The sequence below is a fragment of the Copadichromis virginalis genome, linkage group LG5 (assembly GCF_057382275.1).
Source record: "Copadichromis virginalis isolate Kocher_CV1m ecotype Utaka linkage group LG5, C_Virginalis_male_GT1.1, whole genome shotgun sequence".
Classification (NCBI taxonomy): Eukaryota; Metazoa; Chordata; class Actinopteri; order Cichliformes; family Cichlidae; genus Copadichromis; species Copadichromis virginalis.
The window spans coordinates 25,212,374-25,234,721 of NC_140622.1; the positions used below are offsets into that span (position 1 = coordinate 25,212,374).

General features: G+C 41.0%; 3 protein-coding genes across 9 annotated transcripts in view; 2 read left to right on the top strand and 1 right to left on the bottom strand.

The window, feature by feature from the left end:
* Positions 1–467: 467 nt before the first annotated feature.
* utp3 (UTP3 small subunit processome component) lies at positions 468–7,707 on the top strand. Its single transcript, XM_085456968.1, has 16 exons — positions 468–660; positions 938–1,025; positions 1,473–1,529; positions 1,618–1,674; positions 1,767–1,884; positions 2,005–2,073; positions 2,165–2,286; positions 2,366–2,518; positions 2,619–2,690; positions 3,307–3,347; positions 3,427–3,523; positions 5,488–5,625; positions 5,805–5,935; positions 6,413–6,476; positions 7,197–7,304; positions 7,442–7,707. The coding sequence occupies exons 1-16, from the start codon at positions 644–646 to the stop codon at positions 7,529–7,531; spliced, it is 1,422 nt and encodes a 473-aa protein (XP_085313094.1). The 5' UTR covers positions 468–643; the 3' UTR covers positions 7,532–7,707.
* On the bottom strand, positions 7,589–11,394 carry ppcs (phosphopantothenoylcysteine synthetase). Of its 4 annotated transcripts, none has more exons than XM_085456969.1 (4): positions 11,294–11,394; positions 9,396–9,930; positions 9,209–9,312; positions 7,589–8,268 (listed from the first exon to the last, which is right to left on the bottom strand). In XM_085456969.1, the coding sequence occupies exons 2-4, from the start codon at positions 9,925–9,927 to the stop codon at positions 7,942–7,944; spliced, it is 963 nt and encodes a 320-aa protein (XP_085313095.1). In that variant the 5' UTR covers positions 9,928–9,930; positions 11,294–11,394; the 3' UTR covers positions 7,589–7,941. The 4 variants fall into 4 exon arrangements, with proteins under 4 accessions (XP_085313095.1, XP_085313097.1, XP_085313096.1 ...); XM_085456971.1 differs by having other exon boundaries at positions 11,328–11,378; XM_085456970.1 differs by lacking the exon at positions 11,294–11,394 and adding an exon at positions 11,144–11,286.
* A 3,705-nt stretch (positions 11,395–15,099) lies between these two features.
* foxj3 (forkhead box J3) overlaps positions 15,100–22,348 on the top strand; it is a 95,575-nt gene continuing 88,326 nt past the window's right edge. For all 4 annotated transcript variants that reach the window (XM_085456974.1, XM_085456973.1, XM_085456975.1 and 1 more), the window contains exon 1: positions 15,100–15,376. The gene's annotated coding sequence lies outside the window, so the exon portion shown is untranslated. The remainder of the gene's footprint in view (positions 15,377–22,348) is intronic.

The following is a 22,348-nucleotide window of genomic DNA, read 5'->3' on the forward strand; positions in this document are numbered from 1 at the left end:
TGCATGCCGTGGAAGAGTTCGGGTCTAAGGAGGTTAATGGTAAATAAGAGAGAGTAGAAAACAATGGCACAGTGGTTGAAAATACATATAAAACAGGCTCATTATGTTTCCACAGTTATGTTAGAGGACACAAGAAAAGTTGATATTGTGTTCTTGAAAGTATATTTTAATTTTCTGAGAACAAATAAGCCGCATATAAATCATATCACTTCATTTTTCTTCACATGCATTACTGTAAGATTAACAGAAGATGGCTGTAAGTATAAAAATACATGCTCAGTTACTTAATCTTAATTCATAAAGCTTGTAAAGTTTAAAAAAAAGTTGTAAAACAGCTAAAATTATTTTATTATGCGATGTTGGGGACCAATTTTTCAAAGAATAAATACACACATGTAGAGATGAATGGTCAGATAACTCTCCGCACAGTTTGTAGAAATCCTCCAGGACAGCAGGGGGCGGTAAGTTTCCTCTCTGATTGCCGTTTGAGCTGAAGAGGAAGGGGACGTTTCTTGTGGCACATGGTATCCAGTGAGTAAAACAGATGTGTGCAGTTAACTGAAGTGGATATATTCAGTTTTAATCTGCATTTATACGCACACAGACGTGGTTTATTGTCCGCTGTGTGTGAAGCTGGTTCATCATGGTTCGAGCAAAACGGTAAGTTTGGCTAAGATGTATCTACCTGTTAGCTTGTCTTTATAGCGTCTCTGCTCTGTTTTTCTGGGGTTTCGTGTGGTCACAATTGGCGTGCAGTGTTGTAGAAACAACGATAAGTTGTTAGTCTTAATTTACAAGCATACGGGTGCATGATTTATACTCCACTGCTGTGATGGGAGCTGGCGCTAGTGAAGTGTGGAGTGATCCGGGAAAAATAAATCTGGTATTTAACCAGAAGTTTTGAGTCTTTATTTGTTATTTGTCTTTTGCTGTTCAGGGGAAAACACGCGCAGCGGCCAAACAAGGATGAGGTCTATGATGAAGACGACCCTGAAGCCTACAACGACATGCCTGTCCCTGATAAGGTAAGACACGCAGTGTTTTATACAGCTGTGGTCAGAAGTTTGCATGGATGTGGGGGATAAGGTTTTAATGATTTCTTTGGAGTTTAACATGATTTCACATTATGTTACAGTTACTCAGTGTGTGGCTCTTTGCTTACTTTACCCAAGTCGGTATTGTCCTCTGATTTCTAAACTAGAGGGTAGTTGGTGACTTTAAGGGGGACAAAATATTACTTTGAAAAGAGAGGTCAAATTATAGCTTTAAAATAATAAAAACAAGATCTGAAATCTTGCCTGATCGTATGATTAAACTGTTGCTTTCTGTAACCAACAAAGCAGTAATATCTACGTTGAGCCAAACCTTGATGACCTGTGAAGAATAAACTAAATAAAGACCAGCGTGCTCTCATATGGTGACTTGATACAACTGTTTTCATTCTCAAAGGTGTTTTCTCTTTTCTCATTCAGAAATCCTCAACATACACAAAAGACAAGATTGATGAGTTTCATGATGAGAAGATTGCAGTAAGTTCTTTATTTGTACTACGGTAGGTGTGCAGTGCAACAGTTGTGTTCTGTAACCTTTCTTCGTGCTCCGGTGTCTTTGCCGCAGAAACTTCTCGCCCGAGGTGTTCAAATGGAGAGCGACCGGGAGGAAGTGGACGATGAGGTAATGTCGTACGTGTTTGTTTAAAAGTAACTGCAGGTGAAAAATGTAGAGGAACAGCCGAGAAGAAACCTGAGATTATCGGAATTTCACAGGAGGAGGTGATGCCCCTGGATCTTTCTGAGTCGGAAGATGATGAAGGGGAGGAAGAAGAAGAAAATGAGGAAGAGGGGACAGATATGGAGAGTGATTTAGAAGGGAGAAATGAGGACGGTAAATTGACTTGTGTGTGTGTGTGTGTGTGTGTGTGTGTGTGTGTGTGTGTGTGTGTGTGTGTGTGTGTGTGCTTTTCATTTTGAGCCTATCTCACTGTGTTTACATTGTCTGCTGCAGAGCTCCCTAATGAAATGGCCTGGGGCAGAAAGAAAAAAATGTTCTACGATTCAGATTATGTGACCTCAAGTAAGAACCTTTTATCTCAAGCCGTATTATTGCATTGTGTGATGATTGCATTATCTTTTATTATGCAACATTTCGATCACTGTTATTACAGAAGGGAAATCGCAAGAAGAGTTGGAGGCTGAGGAACAAGAAGAAGAAGAAGAGGCTAAAAACATCCAAAAACGTTTAGCTGCAAATCTGAGCGAGGAGGATTATGATTTGAACTTTTTTCAGGTATTTATCTCTCTCGTAGGCCTAATGACATGCTGACAGAAACGTCTAATTCTAATTGTACGTCTTTGCCTAAATGAAGGAATTTGCTGTGGAGAAGGATGAAAGCAAGCCTGTGGAAAAAGAGGAGAGGATTGTGAAAGACCTGAAGCAGATGTCTCAGAAGGAAAAAATGAAGCTTTTGAAGAAAGAGTCACCAGAGCTGCTTGAGCTTATTCAGGACTTCAAGGCAAAGGTAAGAGACAAATAGGAAGGACGCAACTTCAGACTTAAAGAGCCTTTAAATTTTCAAGTGACGTGCAATAGATGTGACTTATTCCTGTTTCTTTGTACAGCTTAACGAGCTCAAGAATGAGCTTCAGCCTCTCATGCAAATGGTTAAGGAGGGAAAGATCCCTGCAGGAAAGGTGAGCACACTTGGCTACATTTTTCTCATGGTGTTGCTTTCAGCCACTACACGCAGGTGTTTCCTGTGATAAAACACACAAAAAGCTGTGTACATTACTCTCTCTGCCCCAGAAAGCAGACAGACTGTAAGAAGCATGCAGTTGTTCAAGGGACCAGTAGAGATCAAAACTGAGCTTAATTATACTATCATTGGGCTTTCTTTATCAGGTGGCCAGAATTTAATGAATAATGATGGACACAGGCGTCAACACCATGACGCCTGTGTCTTTCTTGTATCTGCACCATTATCTAGGGATACAAATTGTGATTGTATTGTAAGTTCCTCTGTGTTTCCAACCTTTAATCATGATGAAAGGAGAAGATACTCATACTTGTGGTGCACTGCTTACAGCCTTATTTGTAAGTAAGCTACTTTCAGCTGCTCAGATTTTTACACCGGATACGCGTCCACATGCAAATCCACATCCATATATCTCTGGCTGGAATCAAACCACCAACTTTTTGCTTGTGTAGACGTGTTTGAGTATACAGGAACATGTCATCAATATCATGAAAATCAACGATGTGAATCTGAACATCTTTCATCCTTGTTTGTTTTGTTTTTTTTACCTAAAGGGTGCCAATTACCTGAAGACAAAGCAGCAACTTTATCTCAAGTAAGTTGTGATTGGATCGTAGACTCACACGACAAACTGTCACACTCTGTCACTGAATGATGTTTCTCTCCTGCCACAGTTACTGCACAAACATCAGCTTCTACTTGGTGCTGAAAGCAAAGCGGATACCTGCTCACAACCACCCTGTGATTGAAAGACTGCTCACCTACAGAAATGTAAGTCCACACACTGATGTTTAGACCATGCTGAAAAACAGGTGAGCAGTTTCTCCTAGATTTGGTACTTTAATTTAAAAAAAAGCACGCGAAAGCTCAACATTTGTAGGCTCTGTTATGAGTCCAAGAGGATTGTCGCAGGATGTGTGATTATGAGCCCTAGAGCTGAACCCAAAAGGCAGGTTTAGCAAACTCAGAACAAACCCTGAACTTTGAATTAATTAACTTTGAAATGCTAAACTCAGTTCAGTCAGTCGGGTGTTGGGAATCATCAGTGGAGCTCTCTTCTTGTAAATATGTGCAGGTAATCCACGCTTATATGCACTTTGATCTGAATTACACTCAACAAAAATATAAACGCAACACCTTTGTTACTGCTCCCATTCCCCATGGGATGGACGTAGAGACCTAAAATTCATTCCAGATACACAATATAACCATCCCTCCCAAACAGTGGTCACAAATCAGTCCAAATGTGTGGTAGTGGGCACATCTGCTATATTGAGATAATCCATCCCACCTCACAGGTGTGCCACATCAGGATGCTGATCTGACATCATGAGTAGTGCACAGGTGTACCTCAGACTGCCCACAACAAAAGGCCACCCTGGAATGTGCAGTTTTGTCTCACAGCAAAATGCCACAGATGCCACAAGCAATGAGGGAGCGTGCAATTGGCATGCTGACAGCAGGAATGTCAACCAGATCTGTCGCCCGTGCATTGAATGTTCATTTCTCAACCATAAGCCGTCTCCACAGGCGTTTCAGAGAATATGGCAGCACATCCAACCGGCCTCACAACCGCAGACCTCGTGTAACCACACCAGCCCAGGACCTCCACATCCAGCAGGTTCACCTCCAAGGTCGTCTGAGACCAGCCACCCAGACAGCTGCTGGAACAATTGGTTTGCACAACCAAACAATTTCTGCACAAACTGTCAGAAACCGTCTCAGGGACGCTCAACTGCATGCCCGTCGTCCTCATCGGGGTCTTGACCTGACTCCAGCTCGTCGCCGTAACAGACTTGTGTGGGCAAATGCTCACATTCGATGGCGTCTGGCACGTTGGAGAGGTGTGCGCTTCACGGATGAATCATGGTTCACATTGTTCAGGGCAGATGGCAGCTGAGAATGTCCCAGTTCTTGCATGGCCAGCATACTCACCGGACATGTCACCCATTGAGCATGTTCGGGATGTGCTTGACCGGCGTATACGACAGCGTGTACCAGTTCCCACGAATATCCAACAACCTCGCACAGCCATTGAAGTGGAGTGGACCAACATTCCACAGGCCACAATTGACAATCTGATAGACTCCATGCGACGATGTGTTGCACTGCATGAGGCAAATGGTGGTCACACCAGATACTGACCGGTTCTGGGTCCCCAGACCCCCAATAGCGCAAAAAACTGCACATTCCAGGGTGGCCTTTTGTTGTGGGCAGTCTGAGGTACACCTGTGCACTACTCATGATGTCAGATCAGCATCCTGATGTGGCACACCTGTGAGGTGGGATGGATTATCTCAATATAGCAGATGTGCCCACTACCACACATTTGGACTGATTTGTGACCACTGTTTGGGAGGGATGTTTATATTGTGTATCTGGAATGAATTTTAGGTCTCTACGTCCATCCCATGGGGAATGGGAGCAGTAACAAAGGTGTTGCGTTTATATTTTTGTTGAGTGTAAATAAACGGCATCAGTGAGATACTTCAGGCTCAGCAGGTCAGGTTCACAGGGGTTAAAATAGTAGCTGTTTGTTGCAACTAAAAGCCAAAATCTTTTACTGTGCGTTTGTTACTTTGGTCGGCATCTTTTATTTGTGATTTCACTGTATTGACACTCCAAACCAGCACCATGAGACACACGATTATGAAATCTCTCCTGACACACATCCTACAAAGCTGATCACAAAAATCCGCAAAATGTCTTACTGAGTCTCTGATGCCTGCTTGCAGCTCATCAATGAACTAGGCGCAGTAGATGCTCGGCTCGCTCCAGAGTTTCGCCAGCTACTAGCTGGTGGAGAGGAAAATAAGGCAGGAAGCAAGCAAGCAGAAGGCAAGAAGTCTAAAGTTTCAAACAGGAAGGAAAAGGTAAGAGAACAACATTAATATACTACTATATTACGTCTGCACCAGGGGTTATCTGAGGACACTCTTCGACAACATTGATATACATAAAGAGCATCCTCAGATGACCCCTAGTGCCGACGTTTAACTTTTATATTGATTGCTAATGTGTGCGTATGTGTGCACGCACCCACTGGATACAGGAATCTGGAGAAGCTGTGCCCGAGGAGGAGTCAGACTCTGACCTGGATGAGGAAGAAGCTCTACGCTTCTACAAAGAGGCAGAGGAACGGTTAAAATTAAAGAGGAAGGGCAATAATCCAGAAGATGAAATGTAAGTATGCACTTTTTAACTTGCAGTAAAAGTACAGGAAGTGTACTCATGGGATGTGTCTTTGATATGCAGAGGATTTGGGGTCAGAATAACAGGAATCCGTGCCGACTTGCATGTTGCAATAGATGTCACGATGTAGCACATTTGATATACTATAGTATTGGGAAATACACTGAGATTTTTCAGAAGCCTGAAACACTGCAAACTGCTCTGCTCACTCTAAAGTCTTACATCCCTCTGAGTGGTTCAGTTCTATTTAAACACCAGTATTATTGGGGAGCTGAAATATGTGTGGCTTGGCTCTAAACATGTAGAGAGCAGTTACAGGACAGACTGGTGTTCAGTTGCCAAAATGACACTGTGCCTCTGGTATTCACCAAAAGAGCCATATTGGATATTTTGGTAGTACTGAATCAAATTTATATAAGGTAAAATCAACCAGGAGAGTGAAACATTAAGAAAATCTTTGTATTACAGGATGGAGGAGAATGAAGAAGAGGAAGAATTGGATCCAAATGCAAAGAGAGGAATCACTTACCAGGTACTGAGTGATACAGTCATGTATTTGCACAAAACATGAGTACTTACAGCAGAAATTTAATGGATGGAGCCCACTGATAACTGTAGCATATGCCACAGCTTGTTTAATAATTATCCAAGCATTACATTTTATAACTATGGATACATGTTTTTTTTAGTGTTACACAAGCATATGTCTTTGTATGCTTACTCATTTTGACCTCTAGGTATTTTAAAAAAATAAAAAAAATCATGTCTATATTGTATATGTAATTGATAAATATACAAAGGATTGTAGTTGGATAACAGATTAATAATTTCGACCCAATTAAATAACTGAAAATGTTAAAAATGAACAACTTAACTTCTTGAAGTAGTCATTTATTTGCCATTACGGTTGTTGGAGAATGGAGTCTAAACTACACTTTTGGAAGTACTGGTGTTAATAAACGTGATTGAGTGCCATCTGCTGGGCACTCGCAGTAGTACACTAAAGATTTTATCTAGCTCTAGTTCAAGAAAATGGATTGTAGTGTGCATATCAAGTTGTACAGCTTCAGAGAGCGTGTTTGCAAAATTCAGCTTAATTATCCTTTAAAAGTACGTAAGTGCAAGCTTTAAAGTGTTCTCCACAGCACTGCGTGTTTACATCTCTGGATTCTCCTCCTTCAAGTTTTCTAGATCCAGTGTGTGACACTGATTTCTGAATTGTATTAATTATGTTTGTCTAACAATTCCACAGATGGCCAAGAACAAGGGGCTCACGCCGAAAAGGAAGAAAATTGACCGTAATCCCAGAGTCAAGCACAGAGAGAAGTTCAGACGGGCTAAAATCCGCAGAAAGGGACAGGTCTGTATTCAACATGTTTTATTACATCGTTGAGCAAGGATTTCAGGGATTGTCTGAAGACTCTTAAAGAGGATGTGCTGGATTGTGACACACATTTCTGCGATGCGTTTTAAAATTGCTGCTTATCGTTTCGCCAGGTCCGAGAGGTTCGTCATGAAGAGACGAGATACAGCGGAGAGCTGTCTGGTATTCGTGCTGGTGTCAAGAAGAGTGTCAAACTCAAGTAACCGAGTCCAGAATATGCTGCCAAGTGTGGCAGTGAGATTGAACCAGTACCAGTGGACTGTGATTTTAAATGTTTATTATTGGAAAACCTTGCAGGAAAGAAAATATTGTCATTGTTTTAAAACTTGAAACTGCTTTTCTGATTACTAGAAAGTGTGAATAAACATTTTAAAACCTGGATATTGTCCCTCTACAGAGACTGCGTTTAATGCTTAGAGGTTCATTCTTAGAACACACACAACAAACAAGGAAGATGTGACTTACAGTTGTCGCTAAGGTTTTGCAACAGTAGAGCATACTGAATATACAGTAACTTGCCAGCAGAACAGGCAGGTATGAATTGCAGCCCAATGTGGATCACGTAAGAATACAGACACAACTTAAAGCTGCTCAGACATGCAGATACGTTCTATCAAGCCACTTGTTGAGTTATGAAGTTGTCATGCGCCGACGTCAAGTTGCTGACTATCCTCTCTTCTATCTCCACCTCATTCTTCACATCCTCCTCAGTTAGGATTAGCTCAGCCTGAGTCTCAAGGGTCACCACCACCACATAACCCCGCCTAGAGTCCAGTACGTTGGCCACCACTGCTTGGTGCCTGTAGGTATCCAGAGCTCGTCGAGCCTTGTCCAGCAGGATCGACGCATCAGTCTCGAGTTTGAAGGATATGACAAATGCCTGAGGTGCCCATTCTTTCACCAGTGGGGACAATATCTTGGGGACCATTTTCATGCTCAGCTGAAGGGCAGAAGAAAAATTGTAATTACTGGCAAGACTAAAGAGGCATACGCACAGGAAAATGTAATTCAGCAACTGAGAGGAGCAACAATAACAACTGCTGAATTGAAAGTATGTGCAGCTGTTTAACGCAGCAGTTCCCCAACCCGTTTTGCTCCACGGACCGGTTTAATGTCAGACCATATTTTCACAGACCGGCCTTTAAGGTGTCGCGGATAAATACAACAAAATAAAATTATATGACCAAGACAAAAACTGGTATTTTCTAAATATAATAAACGCAAATTAACTGTGTAATTGTGGAACTTCATTAGCAGCGTCCTCCTGAAATGCTCCAACAACATTAAGAGTAAGATCTTCCTCTCTGCCCTTTAATGCTCTCTGGTCGCTATGGTAATGTATAAATATTTCTTTCAAAATAAGACACAACTACAACACGGTAAAAAAAAAACCCAGGGAAACTACAAATTTCACACCCAAGCTTCGACTCTCGGGGCCCGGTACCAAACGACTCACGGACCATGCCCCGGGGGTTGGGGACCGCAAGCGTAAGGGTTCACAGCCTGGAGTTTATTCCCTAGCTGTAAGTATAAATTAGTGCTCGGTTTTAGGACCATATATTGATGCTTATATAACAATAAAAGTAAAATTATTTGCAACCAACAGGAAAAAATAAAGCTTCATCCAAGTATCTGTATTTCTTACTGATGCTCATCAGACACAAAGACACTGTGGTATCCGTACACAGAGGTCTGGGGATCTTCCAGGAACGATGACTCTCTAATTATCATTAGGTTAGCAGCATATGTTACCATGGCAATATTCCCCCGTAAGCAGTGAACCCCCTTCGTACTCACATCTCATGCTTCCTTTTACACACCTCCGAACTGAAGTGGTGAATAAAAAGCAGACCAATAACACCATTTCCCCCCACCCTCACCTGAAGAGGTCCGTTGGAAGACTGGATTTTGTGTTCAGGCATCTCAGATGCTGGGATGTAGAAATCAGACACTGCTGCAGCCAAGTAAAACATAGCCTTTGATCCTAAGGGCAGAACAAACACTTGTGAAGATGTTTTGAACGTATGTTAGACAAAGCCACAGCTCAGGCCTTTAACCTGCTGTTACCTATTTTGCTGAGAGCCTGCGCTGCTGCTTTGAGTAGGTGCAGATACTCTGACAGAGTGCTGAACTCGATAGGCAGAAGAAGTCTGCTTTTTTTCACCTCCTCGTATCTCTTCAGTACTTTGGCAATGTTCGGCAGCACCTGCTGATTAACCACCACTTCACCAGTATTACCAGGCGCTCCTCCACCTTGAAACTCCAGAGCGTCCAGCATGTTGATGGTTAAAAACATCCGTGTGTAGGGGTAGAGTGAGCGATGCCTGTGTAGGAAAATGACTGCATAACCAGAGTCTATGAAATACTCTGCAGAGGAGGCTCCTCGCCTGCCGCTGCTGAAGTTATCGAGGAAGCGAACAGTGCGGGACTCCAGGGGAACCTTGGTGCCTCCTGAAGTGATGAGAACCACCTTTCGGCCTGCTTCTGCATGAAAGCTGGCAAAAGCAGCCATCTTCTCTTTGACCTCCTCCACATGGGAGGGAACAGCAAATTCTTCTGCTAACTTCCCATCAATAGATGATATTCTGGGTTCAGCCATCACCTGACAAGAGAGAAGAAGGAGGCATCTTTAAGTGATGCCTAATGTGATTCAACAGTCTCCAGTGACAGGTCTGTTTTCAAAGTGGGACATTTCAGTATCAGATTACCTCGCTGTTGGTTTCTGCAGGTCACAAATTTATGGATGTACAGTTATAAATCACACTGGGCCTACTTTAATAAAGCTGACTGGGACAATATTAAAATAATGCTGATAATTTTACACCCAAAGCGTGACATTTAACCACAAAAACTACATTTTCCCGTTCAGTATTTAGAAAATGACAGTTAATGAAGACTGTTAATTCTGTGCTTCACTATTTTCTTCTCTTTTTTTGGTAAAACAGCGCATTTGAAAATTCATGGATAAAAATAATATTTGTATTATTGTATTATAGTATTGTAAATATTATTTTGATTAAAGGACTTGTGCATACTGGTGGGTTAATCATTACAGAAAGATAAAAAATTGCCAATACTTTAAATTTAGGCCAGTGTAGCATAAGCATTACTCTGGGTGACGATCTGCTGAATTTATTAAGCACTGTAAATGTACGTGCAGCCATCCTCCTGTAACGTCTACCTGACGGTAACAAGAATTAATGGTGTGCTGGATGGCCATGATCGTTGTACATTTACATAAAATTTAAGAAAAAAAAATCCAAAATGTGCAATACATAAGCATAAAGTAAACTGAATTCACACTTTATTAGGTGGGGTGGATGCATCCATCCACCCCCTTCTGCTTATCAAATTCAAGGTCACCAGATCTTAAAATGTTGTCGTCATTTAACATTTATACAGGTTCAACCAACACTAATCATCTACTTGTCCTGACTGTATAGGCCTCTGTCCCTCAAAGAGCTCTGCTTAGTTTCTCTAGCAAAGTGCCAAAAGTGTTTAAACATATAGGTGCAATAACTTAAACTGTCCACTTTTTTACAGTCTGTTTTTATATCGTGGTATTTCTGATATTATGTCTTACCTATGTTTGTATCTATAGCTGTTTGTCCCATAGCCTGTGGTTTCCAAATGTTACAGCTGACTAATGAGAAGAAGAATATGAAGAAATAAACCCACGCCTCCCTGAAAATCCTCGCTTTGTTCACTGATCCGTTTACAGGTCGAATAACAGGCTAAGTTTACATTAATGCATATTCTCGCATCATCGTTACGTATGGGTGAACTTCACAGCACAACACTGACGTGATACACACCTGTTTGCGGTTAAATGACACGCGACAGTAAACACGCTGTCAAAGTAGAAGGTGAACACTTTCTTTGGCTACTTAATGTTCAGTAATAAGAAAGGCGACACGACATAGCGCTACATGATGTTTGTAGGTTACTTGCAACTGCGGTAATACCTTATATAAAACGTAAACGACGTCTCAGACTCACAGACAAAACTTCAAAACACCCCACTTTGGTATTCGGATACCTCCAAACAACTTGTGCACTTCCTGAAGGCCAACTCTTTGGTTTTTATAAATACAGCACAACGCCTCCAGCTCCCCTAGCGGCCATTTGCGGTATTAAACAAAGAAATGGTAGTCTGCTTTTGAGTCAGCAGTGCGTCAATTATTTTTCCCTCCTGCTTGAAGTGTCAAACTTTATAAAACCCGAGCATCAACGGAGAGGACAAGGGGAATTTCTCTCAAAAAGGGGATCTTTTTGCACTGGACTGTCCCACTGAATCAGCAGATACAGTCGACGAGCAAAGACAAAATGTTGAATTGAACTTTGTGTGCGACTAGTTTGACAAGCAACAGCATCATTGAAAGCTCCTTTTCTTTGGATGTTGGTGCGCGTTTGTACATCTAATTTCTGGTAAGTTTTGAAAAAGATTTAAATACAAGCTTTTCGGGGAGGAGAAAAATGCGTTTATTTGAAATTCAATATATATATATGTATATGTACAAAATATATGTTTTATTTCATATATGTGTCTTGTACATGTCATTTGTGTTTAAATCTGAGATTAAGATGAATATTAATAATAATCCAAACCAAAAACAAGTGGATTAGAAATATGACAATCTGAACATTTTTACTGTTATTTTTAATTTTAGGCAAAAGTTATGTTTTTATAGTTTAAGGGAAAAGTCTGCTTTTGTGAACGCATTTATTTTTTTAATAAATAAAGCACTTACTGAGCAGCTAATAAAACTAGAACAGACCTATAGAAATGTAAGTGCATTACAATATGATCCTTCCAAGCCCTCTTTCAATCGCTTAGCTTAGAACTAGTTTAATCTCATTTATCTAAGAATAAATGTGTTTTAATTAGTTTAGCTTTAGATTGTTTCATTGCATTCCAGCTGACTGTGCAGATCTTGTGTCCTCTAAACTCTGCTCCTTAAGTGCATCCTATTTCACTGCTTCAAAGCCTCGACAGTCTGTCTCTGTGGGAATTGGAGCAATTGTGATGGGAACACAGACAGTATTTCAATATTTTTGTGGTTTATTGTTTGTGTTACTTTCATTTCAAATTTTTATTTTTACTGCTATCCAAATTTGATCTGAACAGTATGTAAGGGTTAAAGGTGTAATGCACAGTTTTTATGTAATAGTTTATGTAAACGTGACAGGCGAGTTGTATAAATTCTTATTTTTCATTAAGTTAACAATTTTTTTATTATCTGATCTCCTTTTTTCTTTGTTGTTGTTGTTACTGTTATGACACCATCTCATAGTGTAAGGCCCTTACCAGGTGCCTGTGGCACTTTGTAAAATCTGTGTTGCTTATTTGTTGTTTATCGTGGACTGAACTAGTTTTTTTTTCTTTATCATGCTGCTGTAACACAACAAGTTCAGTTGTAGTTTCAATAAAGTCTCTCTCTCTCTCTCTCTCTCTCTCTCTCTATATATATATATATATATATATATATATATATATATATATATATATATATATATATATATATATATATATATATATATACACGCACACACACAAAATATATAAAATATATATACATATATACAAAAAGATGTAGCTAAGGAAAGTCCATTTTCAGGATTTGTGATTTTCAAAAACTAAAGAAATCATCTGAGAAACTAACCAATAACAACTCACAAAAATCAACTGCTTGGTCAGTGTGAAAACTATTTTGGGATATATAAGTTTTATTCACCATAAACTTTTTATTTCAGCCTAAAGTGGCACATCATAAGCTAGAGGAGGGCAGGCTGAGCCAGTATACCTACAAACCTTTTATTTTAAGACTTTAATCGTTTATCAATTGTCTTGTTCCATATTTTTAGGATTTATTGGCGGCAGTTCCGCAATCGACCGGCAGGTGCCGCTGCTGCACCGTTGGAAGGACAGTTACACCACTTCGGCTGCTACCTTCACGTGCGTACTTAATTGCATTGTTTTCCCTTCCAGTTTAAGCGCATGCGATGCACATTTGTAAAAGCTAAATAACTTTTTTTTACTAGATATCAGAACAATATGATATCTGTTTGCATAACTAATAAAATAACTATTAATTATAATAATGATAATAACTAAGTAATAAAAATATATGTTGTAGCTTAGGTGAAAATAAGTGACATGGAAAATTCTAAATAAAGTATTAATAATAAAAATAGCTGGAAAAAACATAAATCGATGTAGTGATTGCTTGTATTTTTTCAGGATCACTGTTTTGCACTAAAGATGCCATGCTGATATTTCTCTTTTGATGGCCTCTGCAAGCCTCCGCGTTGAAGGTCGAGCTTTATGAGTGGAGTTAAAGGACATCCAGATATTAGTGAGCATAAAACCTTCACACTAATTAAATGATTGCAACACTTTGGCAGAAGAACTGACAGAACAATTCAAAAAAAGGCAACCAAATTCCCCACATACAACAACCACACCTCTATCACACACTTCCAGTTTCTTAAATTATCCCATATAAAAAGCCCAGAAGAAGCATGAATGAAAATTAAGGCGATGCCACGGTAAACTTTTCCTTCCGTTGTTATAATACTGCTTACAACTGCTTTGAAGTGATTGCGGGCATTGAGGTCACTGAGCCCATTAGTGTCATGTTATTGCTGGCAATTTTTTTTTTTTTTTGCTCTGTGAATTTATGGTGCAGTTCACATTGTGCAATGGACATTTTAAATAGTTTTTAAGCTCGCTATATTTACATAGGCTCGGACCACTTACATGTGTGCACATGCTCCTGCAGTAAAGGTTGATTCAGTACAGGGTTAAGTTTAGAAACACCAGCCTGTTATTTTTAGGTCTTTTTTCCCCCAACTGTGGTAACTGAGCTAAAACTGCACCTTTGTATGGAGATGATCCTGTATCGTGCTGTTTCAAAACACTAATGCTTGTCTTTTATCACTGTCTATTTCATTTCTCTGAAACACCTACTCCTTAAAAGATGCACATTTTAATTAAACTCTTTCATCCGATCTTTGATCTACACTTCCTGTGGGTATCACTTCCTAAAAAGGCATGCTTCATACAAGTTTTTGCAAGTAGTAACTTATTGCAGTTTCAGCAGTTAATAATTAATAATCAGAGCAACTTAAAGAAAAAAGGCATGCTGCATGAGGTTTGTATTGATTTAGAGATATTTTTTAATTATTTTCTAGGGATTTTACCCTTTATTAACATCTTATTAACGTGTGAGCTATCTGCAGACTTGATGGCTGCCACAATTTATAACCCACTTATTACAATGAAAGCAGCATACACCCATTTAATAGACCTGGAAACCTGTTAGAGCTTGTAAGTAGGCTACAGTTTTACTAAATGATTTAACCTTTGAATAAGTATAAATAAAGCCACTGGTTAAAACTTACACACCTTTTATTAAAAAAAGGTGACTTATCAGACCATGTGGACTGTATTCAACTACCCCCCCCCCCCCCCCCCCCCCCGCGCCTCCTGCTTTTATTCTGTGATGTTGCCTCTATTTTTCTGCGCACTTTGAGCTACATTTACACCCAGTGCGCAATAAATAAAGCAGATATCACGGATCATTTTTATTGATTGAAGTGCTTTCGTGTGTGCGGGTGCTTTTTCCACTGCGGGCGTGTGCATTTAACCGCGCGCTAGTTTCTGTGGCGGCAGGGGTGGTGAAAGACAGAGAGAGAGAGAGAGAAAAGAAACCTTCATGTGAGCTGTCTATGTGAAAGTAGTTCCGGGCACTTAACCCAAAGAGGGGAGAGTCCCGGATGTTGGCTCGGCCGCCGAAAGAAAGGCGAACGGGTGAAGGCGGAGAGAAGCTGAAGAGGGACGCCACGGCACCGCAGGCACACCGGCGAAGCCACGGTCACAGCGGCTCTTCACACAGGACGATAGCGTCAGGAGCGCAGGACATCCCCGAGGGGGGAGGGCAACCCGCTATCCGAAGAAGAGGAGGTGAAGGAAGGGGGGAGACAGTTACTCTGAAAACTACCGTGAGGATTACAGAGAGCCACCGTCACAGCAGCTTTCACCCTGAGTAAGTGAGCTATACGGGCATGGAAGTTGAACTAAGGCCCACGAAATGGACGACTTTAACGGGGAAGTGAGCTGCACTGAAGTTGTGGGGATTGCGCCCAGTGAACAGGCCCTGACACACGGTTCTCCACTCGCTGTGCTGAGGCGTGAGGGGGGACTCCTGGTTTTTTTCCCCCCTTCTTCTTCTGCTCAGGGAGCCAGTCAGTGTTTCCCCCGTGGTCAGTGTTAGTACACCCCGGCCGTGCTGCTGCAACTCTCCAAGTTGACAGCTCTTGCGTTAGCCTGCTAACACCGCCGTGCAACCGGTGACAACTGACAGGGCAACTTTGACAGCTAGCTAGCCAGTTTTGGTAGCCAGCTAACTTTAGCAGAGTGTTGTGGGCGCTTTCTCCAGGGCCAGGGCTAGGTGTGTTTGTGTGTACGCTTGTGCTTTTCCTCGCTTTAGGTGGCTGTATAATGACCTACCCCAGCCCTCCACAGCTATCGTTAAGCTAGCTGTTTGGTATGTGAGACGATGTGTGTCCAGCATGGAGTGAGTGTGTGCATGAGCCCAGTGTCATTTGGCTTTCCTGCGTGCTCTGACGGTATTTGACTCACAGCTGTTGCAGTGTGTTTTCTCGTCTGTCAATCGTCTGCTTCTCGGGCGAGGTTATAAATTCCTGCAGGAAAAATAATGATCCTAGCATGAAAAAGATGGGGGGGGGACCCCCTCAAAAATCTAGTCGACCTGTGTGAGAAGGGCGAAGGATTGTCATGAGGCTGGGCAATCAACAAGTGCAAAGCGTGTTTCAGGTGCATTTTACGCCGCTGATTTTGATCTCCAGTCTGCCTCTGTGCCGCTGTGCATTGTCCTGAGACGGCACAGGCGGGTATTGCGGTTAACTCTTTGGTCATTTGTGCAAGATTTCTCGGGGCATGCTTTTTCTTATCTCTTATGTTTTTTCTAGTAGTGAGTTTGTGATCGTTCAGAATAAGGCACACACGCACACACAAAACCCCAAAACAAAACAGCTGCGACATTTGCATGTAGTTGTGTACAAAAACGGCGCTCTTCCCTTTTTATCCCGACTTCCTTTATTAAAAGATGGATGACTGAACTCTTAATTTTCACTGCTGTCAACTCGTGCAGGCTTTATCAACGGATTCAGTGTGCTATTGCAGAGATGGGCTTGCAACGAGCTAATCATCATATACTCTCAATTAAATTTGCCATAAAGCCGGCGAAAAAAGGTTAAATTTATGACTAAATCCAAGCGTAATAAATTCCCCCCTAACATCCCAACCATGCCAGACCTTATGCTTCAACTAACAAAATGCCCATAGCGTTAGTCAGCACCCACAATCAAAGGTCAGACCTGGTTTGCTTCTTAATCACCCATCCTTTAAATAGCAGGCCCACAGAGCTGTCTGGATCGAGGCTATCTGTGCGTGCAGCTGTAGAAGACACATGGTGTTTAAGTGTGCATGGTGTTTGAAGTTGTTCCATCCAGGTCACTAGGGCCACAGTGGTTCCATTAGGCGTATTGTGGGGAAATGAGCATGCATGCTTACCCCGTCATTTTTATCATTCGAGTTTCAAGAAGTGACACCAAACAAGATGTGTGAAAAGTCTTAAGTTTGCTATGTGTTTTTTGGTGCTTGATGCAATTCACTAAAGTCGCCTTTTTATAAACACTGCTGTTTTTATAACCAAGATCTGTCACCGGGCTGTGTGACACTGGTAGTATTTGCAGTTCTTATCTGACTTGAAGTACGGCTAATGCATGCTTTTTAAAGGCTGCTGCAAAAGTATACATTACAACACACACACACACACACACACACACGCACTGCTGTAACATCCATTTAATTCATTTTAGTCTGTAAGCAATGCTCATGTTCATTTCTGTTTAAAGCTGAAAATGCTGGGCAGGCTCAGACTTGGAGGTTCCTTCATGTGTATTATGTACAGTAGTTTATAGTTTACAATTTGATATCAAACGGAGCCTGGTTTGGGATTTTATTTGTCATAGTAAAAAGAAAGAAAACAGTTGTTCATCTTTGATAAATTGATTGACTATTTGAGAAGAAAGTGCAAAGCACATTACACACGTAACCATTTTTAAATGTGCATGGGAGGATGAGATTCAGGTTCATCTGTAGTTTTGACCTACTGTGGTTTTTGAAGTATCCTGCTTAATGGTTAAAAAAAAAACCCAAACACCTACATCGTGTGTGTGTGTGTGTGTGTGTGTGTGTGTGTGTGTGTGTGTGTGTGTGTGTGTGTGTGAGAGAGATGACAATAACATTTATCTACCATCTCTGAAGAAAAATTAATTTGTTGGCATGTGCAGAAGACAAGGAACATAAATGTAAAATATTGCATCACAGGTACTGTTATGCTTGGAGGTGTATAATTTAATAGACTAAATAGAATAATGACATGATATTGGGATAATTTTGATGTATGTCAGGGGTCAGAAAGCCAGTATTGTACTGTGAATTCAGAACAGCTTTTTACTTTTTTGAATATGAGCTCATTTGGTATTCAGTATGTGGCCCTGTGCCTAGCCGGTCTCACTGAGAGGCTTTTTAATTTCTCCCCTTGTTGAAGTGATTATTCAAATGGCCATCCGTGAGGTGCAGTTATCAGACTCCTGGTGCTAGTTGAGCCTGTGGCAACATGAAGGCCCATCACAGCCCCCCCCACCGCCCTGTGTAGTTGGACAGCACCCAACAGGTACCCTCTGTTGCAACCCCTATTAGACGGTCACATCTTCCCCCTCAGGCTGAAAACCTTTTGTGTTATGCGATTGGCAGATGGCAATTTATTCATGAGGACTGCTGATGCTTTGGGTCAGAGGGCTCTGTTTAGTATTTTTTACAATGACTTAGTTTTGGTCTGAATCCAAAGTGGCTTGTTTCAGTCTTTCGCTCTCTGCTCTGGAATGTGAAGTTATTTTAGGTCTTTTTTTTTTCTTCCCTCCTCACTTCATCGCCCATCATCTTGTCCTTCAGCGTGTTTTTCTTCTTGGATGAGCGAAAAAACAGGATCTTCCTTCTCATTTCAACAGCTGTTTGCTCTGCATGGAGGCCAGGCTCAGGCACACTGACTGGACAGTTTTTGGGGTTTTTTTTTTTTTTTTGTTTGAAAAATTCTCCCTGTACCCTGCTTATATCCGGCGTTGGATGTTTCGCCGCGTTTGGTGAGAAGAGACTGGCTCAGTCTTCATTAGCAAAGCCGTGCATCACTAGAATGCCGATGAGCTATGAAGCCATTCATCTGCTGGAAATGCCTCCCTGATTCCAATTTGAATCTTGTTTGCAGTCACATTGTGTGAGCCCACTTCTCCATGTTAAAGAAGTCTCTTTATGTGAGAGATCAGAGGGGGATAATTGCACTTAAGTGAACCTCATTTAGTGCTGGCCAGAGCAATTACAGTAACTGCAGTTCTAGGCATTTTTGGGGCCTGGAGCAGCTGTCATTGAGTCTCTGTAGCTGAGATATCAAATGGTGAATAGAATGGCATTGCCATGCCATCATGGGAATGGCATATCCTTGGATGGATTTTAATTAGTTTTTGCAGGTTTTTGCTCAGCGCTTTTCTTTTCTTTTTTTTTTCCTCCATTTGAAGAAAAGCATAATTAAAAATGACAATTAGAAATGCATTATTTTAGTAATGATTGAAAATAAATTATTCTCAAGGTGCTGTAAGGTGAAAAAAGCCAGCAATGTTTCTTCAGGCAAAACCCCCTGGGCTTGAGGGAAATGTTTTATCATTAATGTTATTCAGGAGCCAAATTTTGGGTTTTGCTCAGCTGGGTGCTTTAATCTATTTTTGCTGTAAATTAATGAATTTTTAAAGAGCCCCTCGCTGGATATGGGTGGATGTGGGAATGCAGCGCTGGTTCGGTTTTCAAACGAGCCTCTCCTCCTCCTCCGTCACCCCCACCCTCCTCACGGGATGGAGAGAATGAATTTGCTGAAGCACTACACTTTTCATTTTTTATTCATCCAGCAGTCCACTGTCTAGTTCTCCTCATCCTACCTCCTCCTCATCTATTGAATTGAATTTGTCAGTGAACTAGTCTTGTATGCGCCAATTCACGTCCTGGATTGGAGTTGGGCGTAGATGTGAATTGGTGAGGGAGTCATGGGATATTTAATTCAGCTGGCTCTTTTGCTCATATTATCAGTACATTTGCTCAGATGCATGTTTTATCTAAAAGTGTGTATCGATTTATGTCTGACTAATCAGGGACGGTCTCTTTGCAAGGGGAACTACAGTAACTACCCACACTAGAGTTTGCTGGGTAAGTTTAGAAAGTGGAGAAGAAATGGGTGGGGTAGGGGCGGAGGGGAGAGGAGGGGGGTTTGGCGGCTCTTGTATTGCATGGCGGTTTTGGTGAGTCATTACAGCCTTGTGGTAGCAAGAAGGATATATATATATTTTATTAAATTTTGTGGCAATTTTACTATAAATGTGTAACTTGATCTTATCTTTGCATTGGGTTTAACCAAAGGTGCGTGACCAAAAGTGTTACGAAAATGATGGTTAGATGGTTTTACTGTAGTAGATGTGCAAAGGAAATCGGGCCCTGCAAGTCATAATGACGTGAAAACAAAAGTGTTTCTGAGTAAATGCACATTGTGTGTGTGCAGTAGCTGTGTCGTGTAAGATTTTACTTACATGAGTGCTAATGAAGACCCAAATCCTAAACGAATAAAATGGGCCTCAGTTTTCAGTTCCTTGACGGATTTAATAATTCATCATATTGTTTGCTTTGTCCTTGAGTTTTAATAGGCCCTCAGTATCAGTGTAGGCTTTTTTTCTTTTTTTTTTCCTTTTGGCTGGTTGCTTAGTAGAAGGAGTTGATATATGATTCACACTCTTAGGAGACCTTCGCGCTTTGTGCAGGAAGGAGAGCTCGCTAAGCCGACGCAGCTTAAGTAATAAGAGTGGAACTTTCATCCTAGTATTTGGTATCTGTTTTAATCATTACTTTGGCTCGCGTGGCAGAAATAAAATCCAATTTTTAGGCAGCATTCCTAGAGAACAGGGAAATTTTTAAACTTAATACGGTAGCACTTACAGCTGACTAAACAATGCAGCTTTTCCTGCATACCAGTCGCCACAGAACTTTCATTTATGACATATCATACGAATGGCGGCAATAACTGCTGCACTAAGGTCTCTTCATGAAATGACACTTTAATAACACGATATTCCCAGATGTTACGTCCAGCTCCCGCCTGTGGACTGCATGCATGACATGGCAATTTATAGGTGATAGCATAGCAATAATACATGGAGAGCGTAACATAAACCAGACTTGATTGAATATGATAATCTTTGTGCTGTGAGATGCAGCAGCTGGTTCACAGGTACAAGCATACATAAACCACTTAAGATGTACAAATTTACAGCCAAGGTGAATTCACTTGCTAAAAAAAAAAGGTCAGCAGTGTGCGGTTGGATAATCTCTCGTGTGGATGCCACTTGCTTGTCTACTACAGCGGAATTAGTGTCTGAAAAGGAAGCATGCACTGCAAGTTGCAATTCTGTCTGCCCTCCTAGGTTTATTGTCTTTATAGCATGATTGTGTTAATGCTGTTGCAATGTAGTTACGGTAGGGGAAAAAAAGAATTGTCATTTGGTTGAACATCAGTCTGCAGAATCCAAAAGGCAAAGTCGGAGAAGGTCAGTTTTAATTTTGCTCCACAATCCTAAGGCTGAATGGTGAGGGCTTGCCACATAACTTTGGTTCATACTAGGGCTGCCACAAATGATTATTTTGATAGTCGACTAGTCACTGATTATTTTTGCGATTAGTCGACTAATCAGATCATGCATCCATTGGATGTACAGCTTATTGCACCAGCAGCATCTGCTCTTATATAACTATCATTAGCTTACAGCTTTAAGTGTTTAAGGTCTGTGCTAACTAAAAATAAAGACAAGATGATAGTTTATTAAATTTTAATGAAATTTGCAGATTGTTTTGGTGAAGTTTAATAAACTCCTTGCTATCTAAAATATAACAGGACACCGGAGTATATTTTCGAGCATCTCACACTTCTGATAATCAGTTGTCTGCTTGATGTTTATTCAGTTGTGTAAAAACTATAACTTTAATCTCAGCCAAACCGATTTACTCAGGAACAAATAAAATACTAAAAAAAGCCAAACAATAAAATTTTTAAGTTATCTAAGTGACTTGTATATGTTTAACCTGAGTAGCGAAAGACGGCGGTGGGTTTGAAAACGATTTGCCGGGACTCCGGTGTTCTCACGGGCTCTAGTGAGCCTTGCCGAAACGTCTCAGACGTCTCCGAAAACATCGGAGCGCTTTTGAAAATATGTGGTGTCTTGATAAACTGAGCAGATATTTGAGGTTTACACAGCTACATTCTCGCCTGAAAATATGTTAAACGTTTATTTTGTGACCCAGAAAGAATAATAAGAGTAATATTAAAACTAACTAGCTGCCGCCATTGTTGGAAACTGAGCTGGGCTGCGCTATGAATTCTGAGACAGAGCTACTTCTTTTTCTTCGGGGTTTAATGGCAGCTGGCATCCTTGTACATGCAGTGCTGCCATCTTCTGTTTCAGTCCATTATTACACTCTTAAATCCTACTACTTATTCCTGCGTCTTTTGTGATCTTACAAAGCTTCAAACGACACATCAACGATTTTGATAGTTGATGTAATCGTGACTAGTCGACTAATCGTGGCAGCCCTACTGAATACTCTGCCAACAGTAAGCTGGTGGCTGATAGACCATTCATCATGATATCACAAGATAGAACCTGTTTGAGCATATTTTTTTTTTTTGATCACAACTGAAGGTTGCATTTAGTTGCTTCTTTTCTCTATGTTGTGATTTCTGACAATGTTAAAGTGACCTGTCCAGAAATAGCTTAATGCAGCAGTTAGAGTCTGTATGATGTGATGTGTGAGGCTCATGATCTGTAAGGACTAGTGCCAAGTT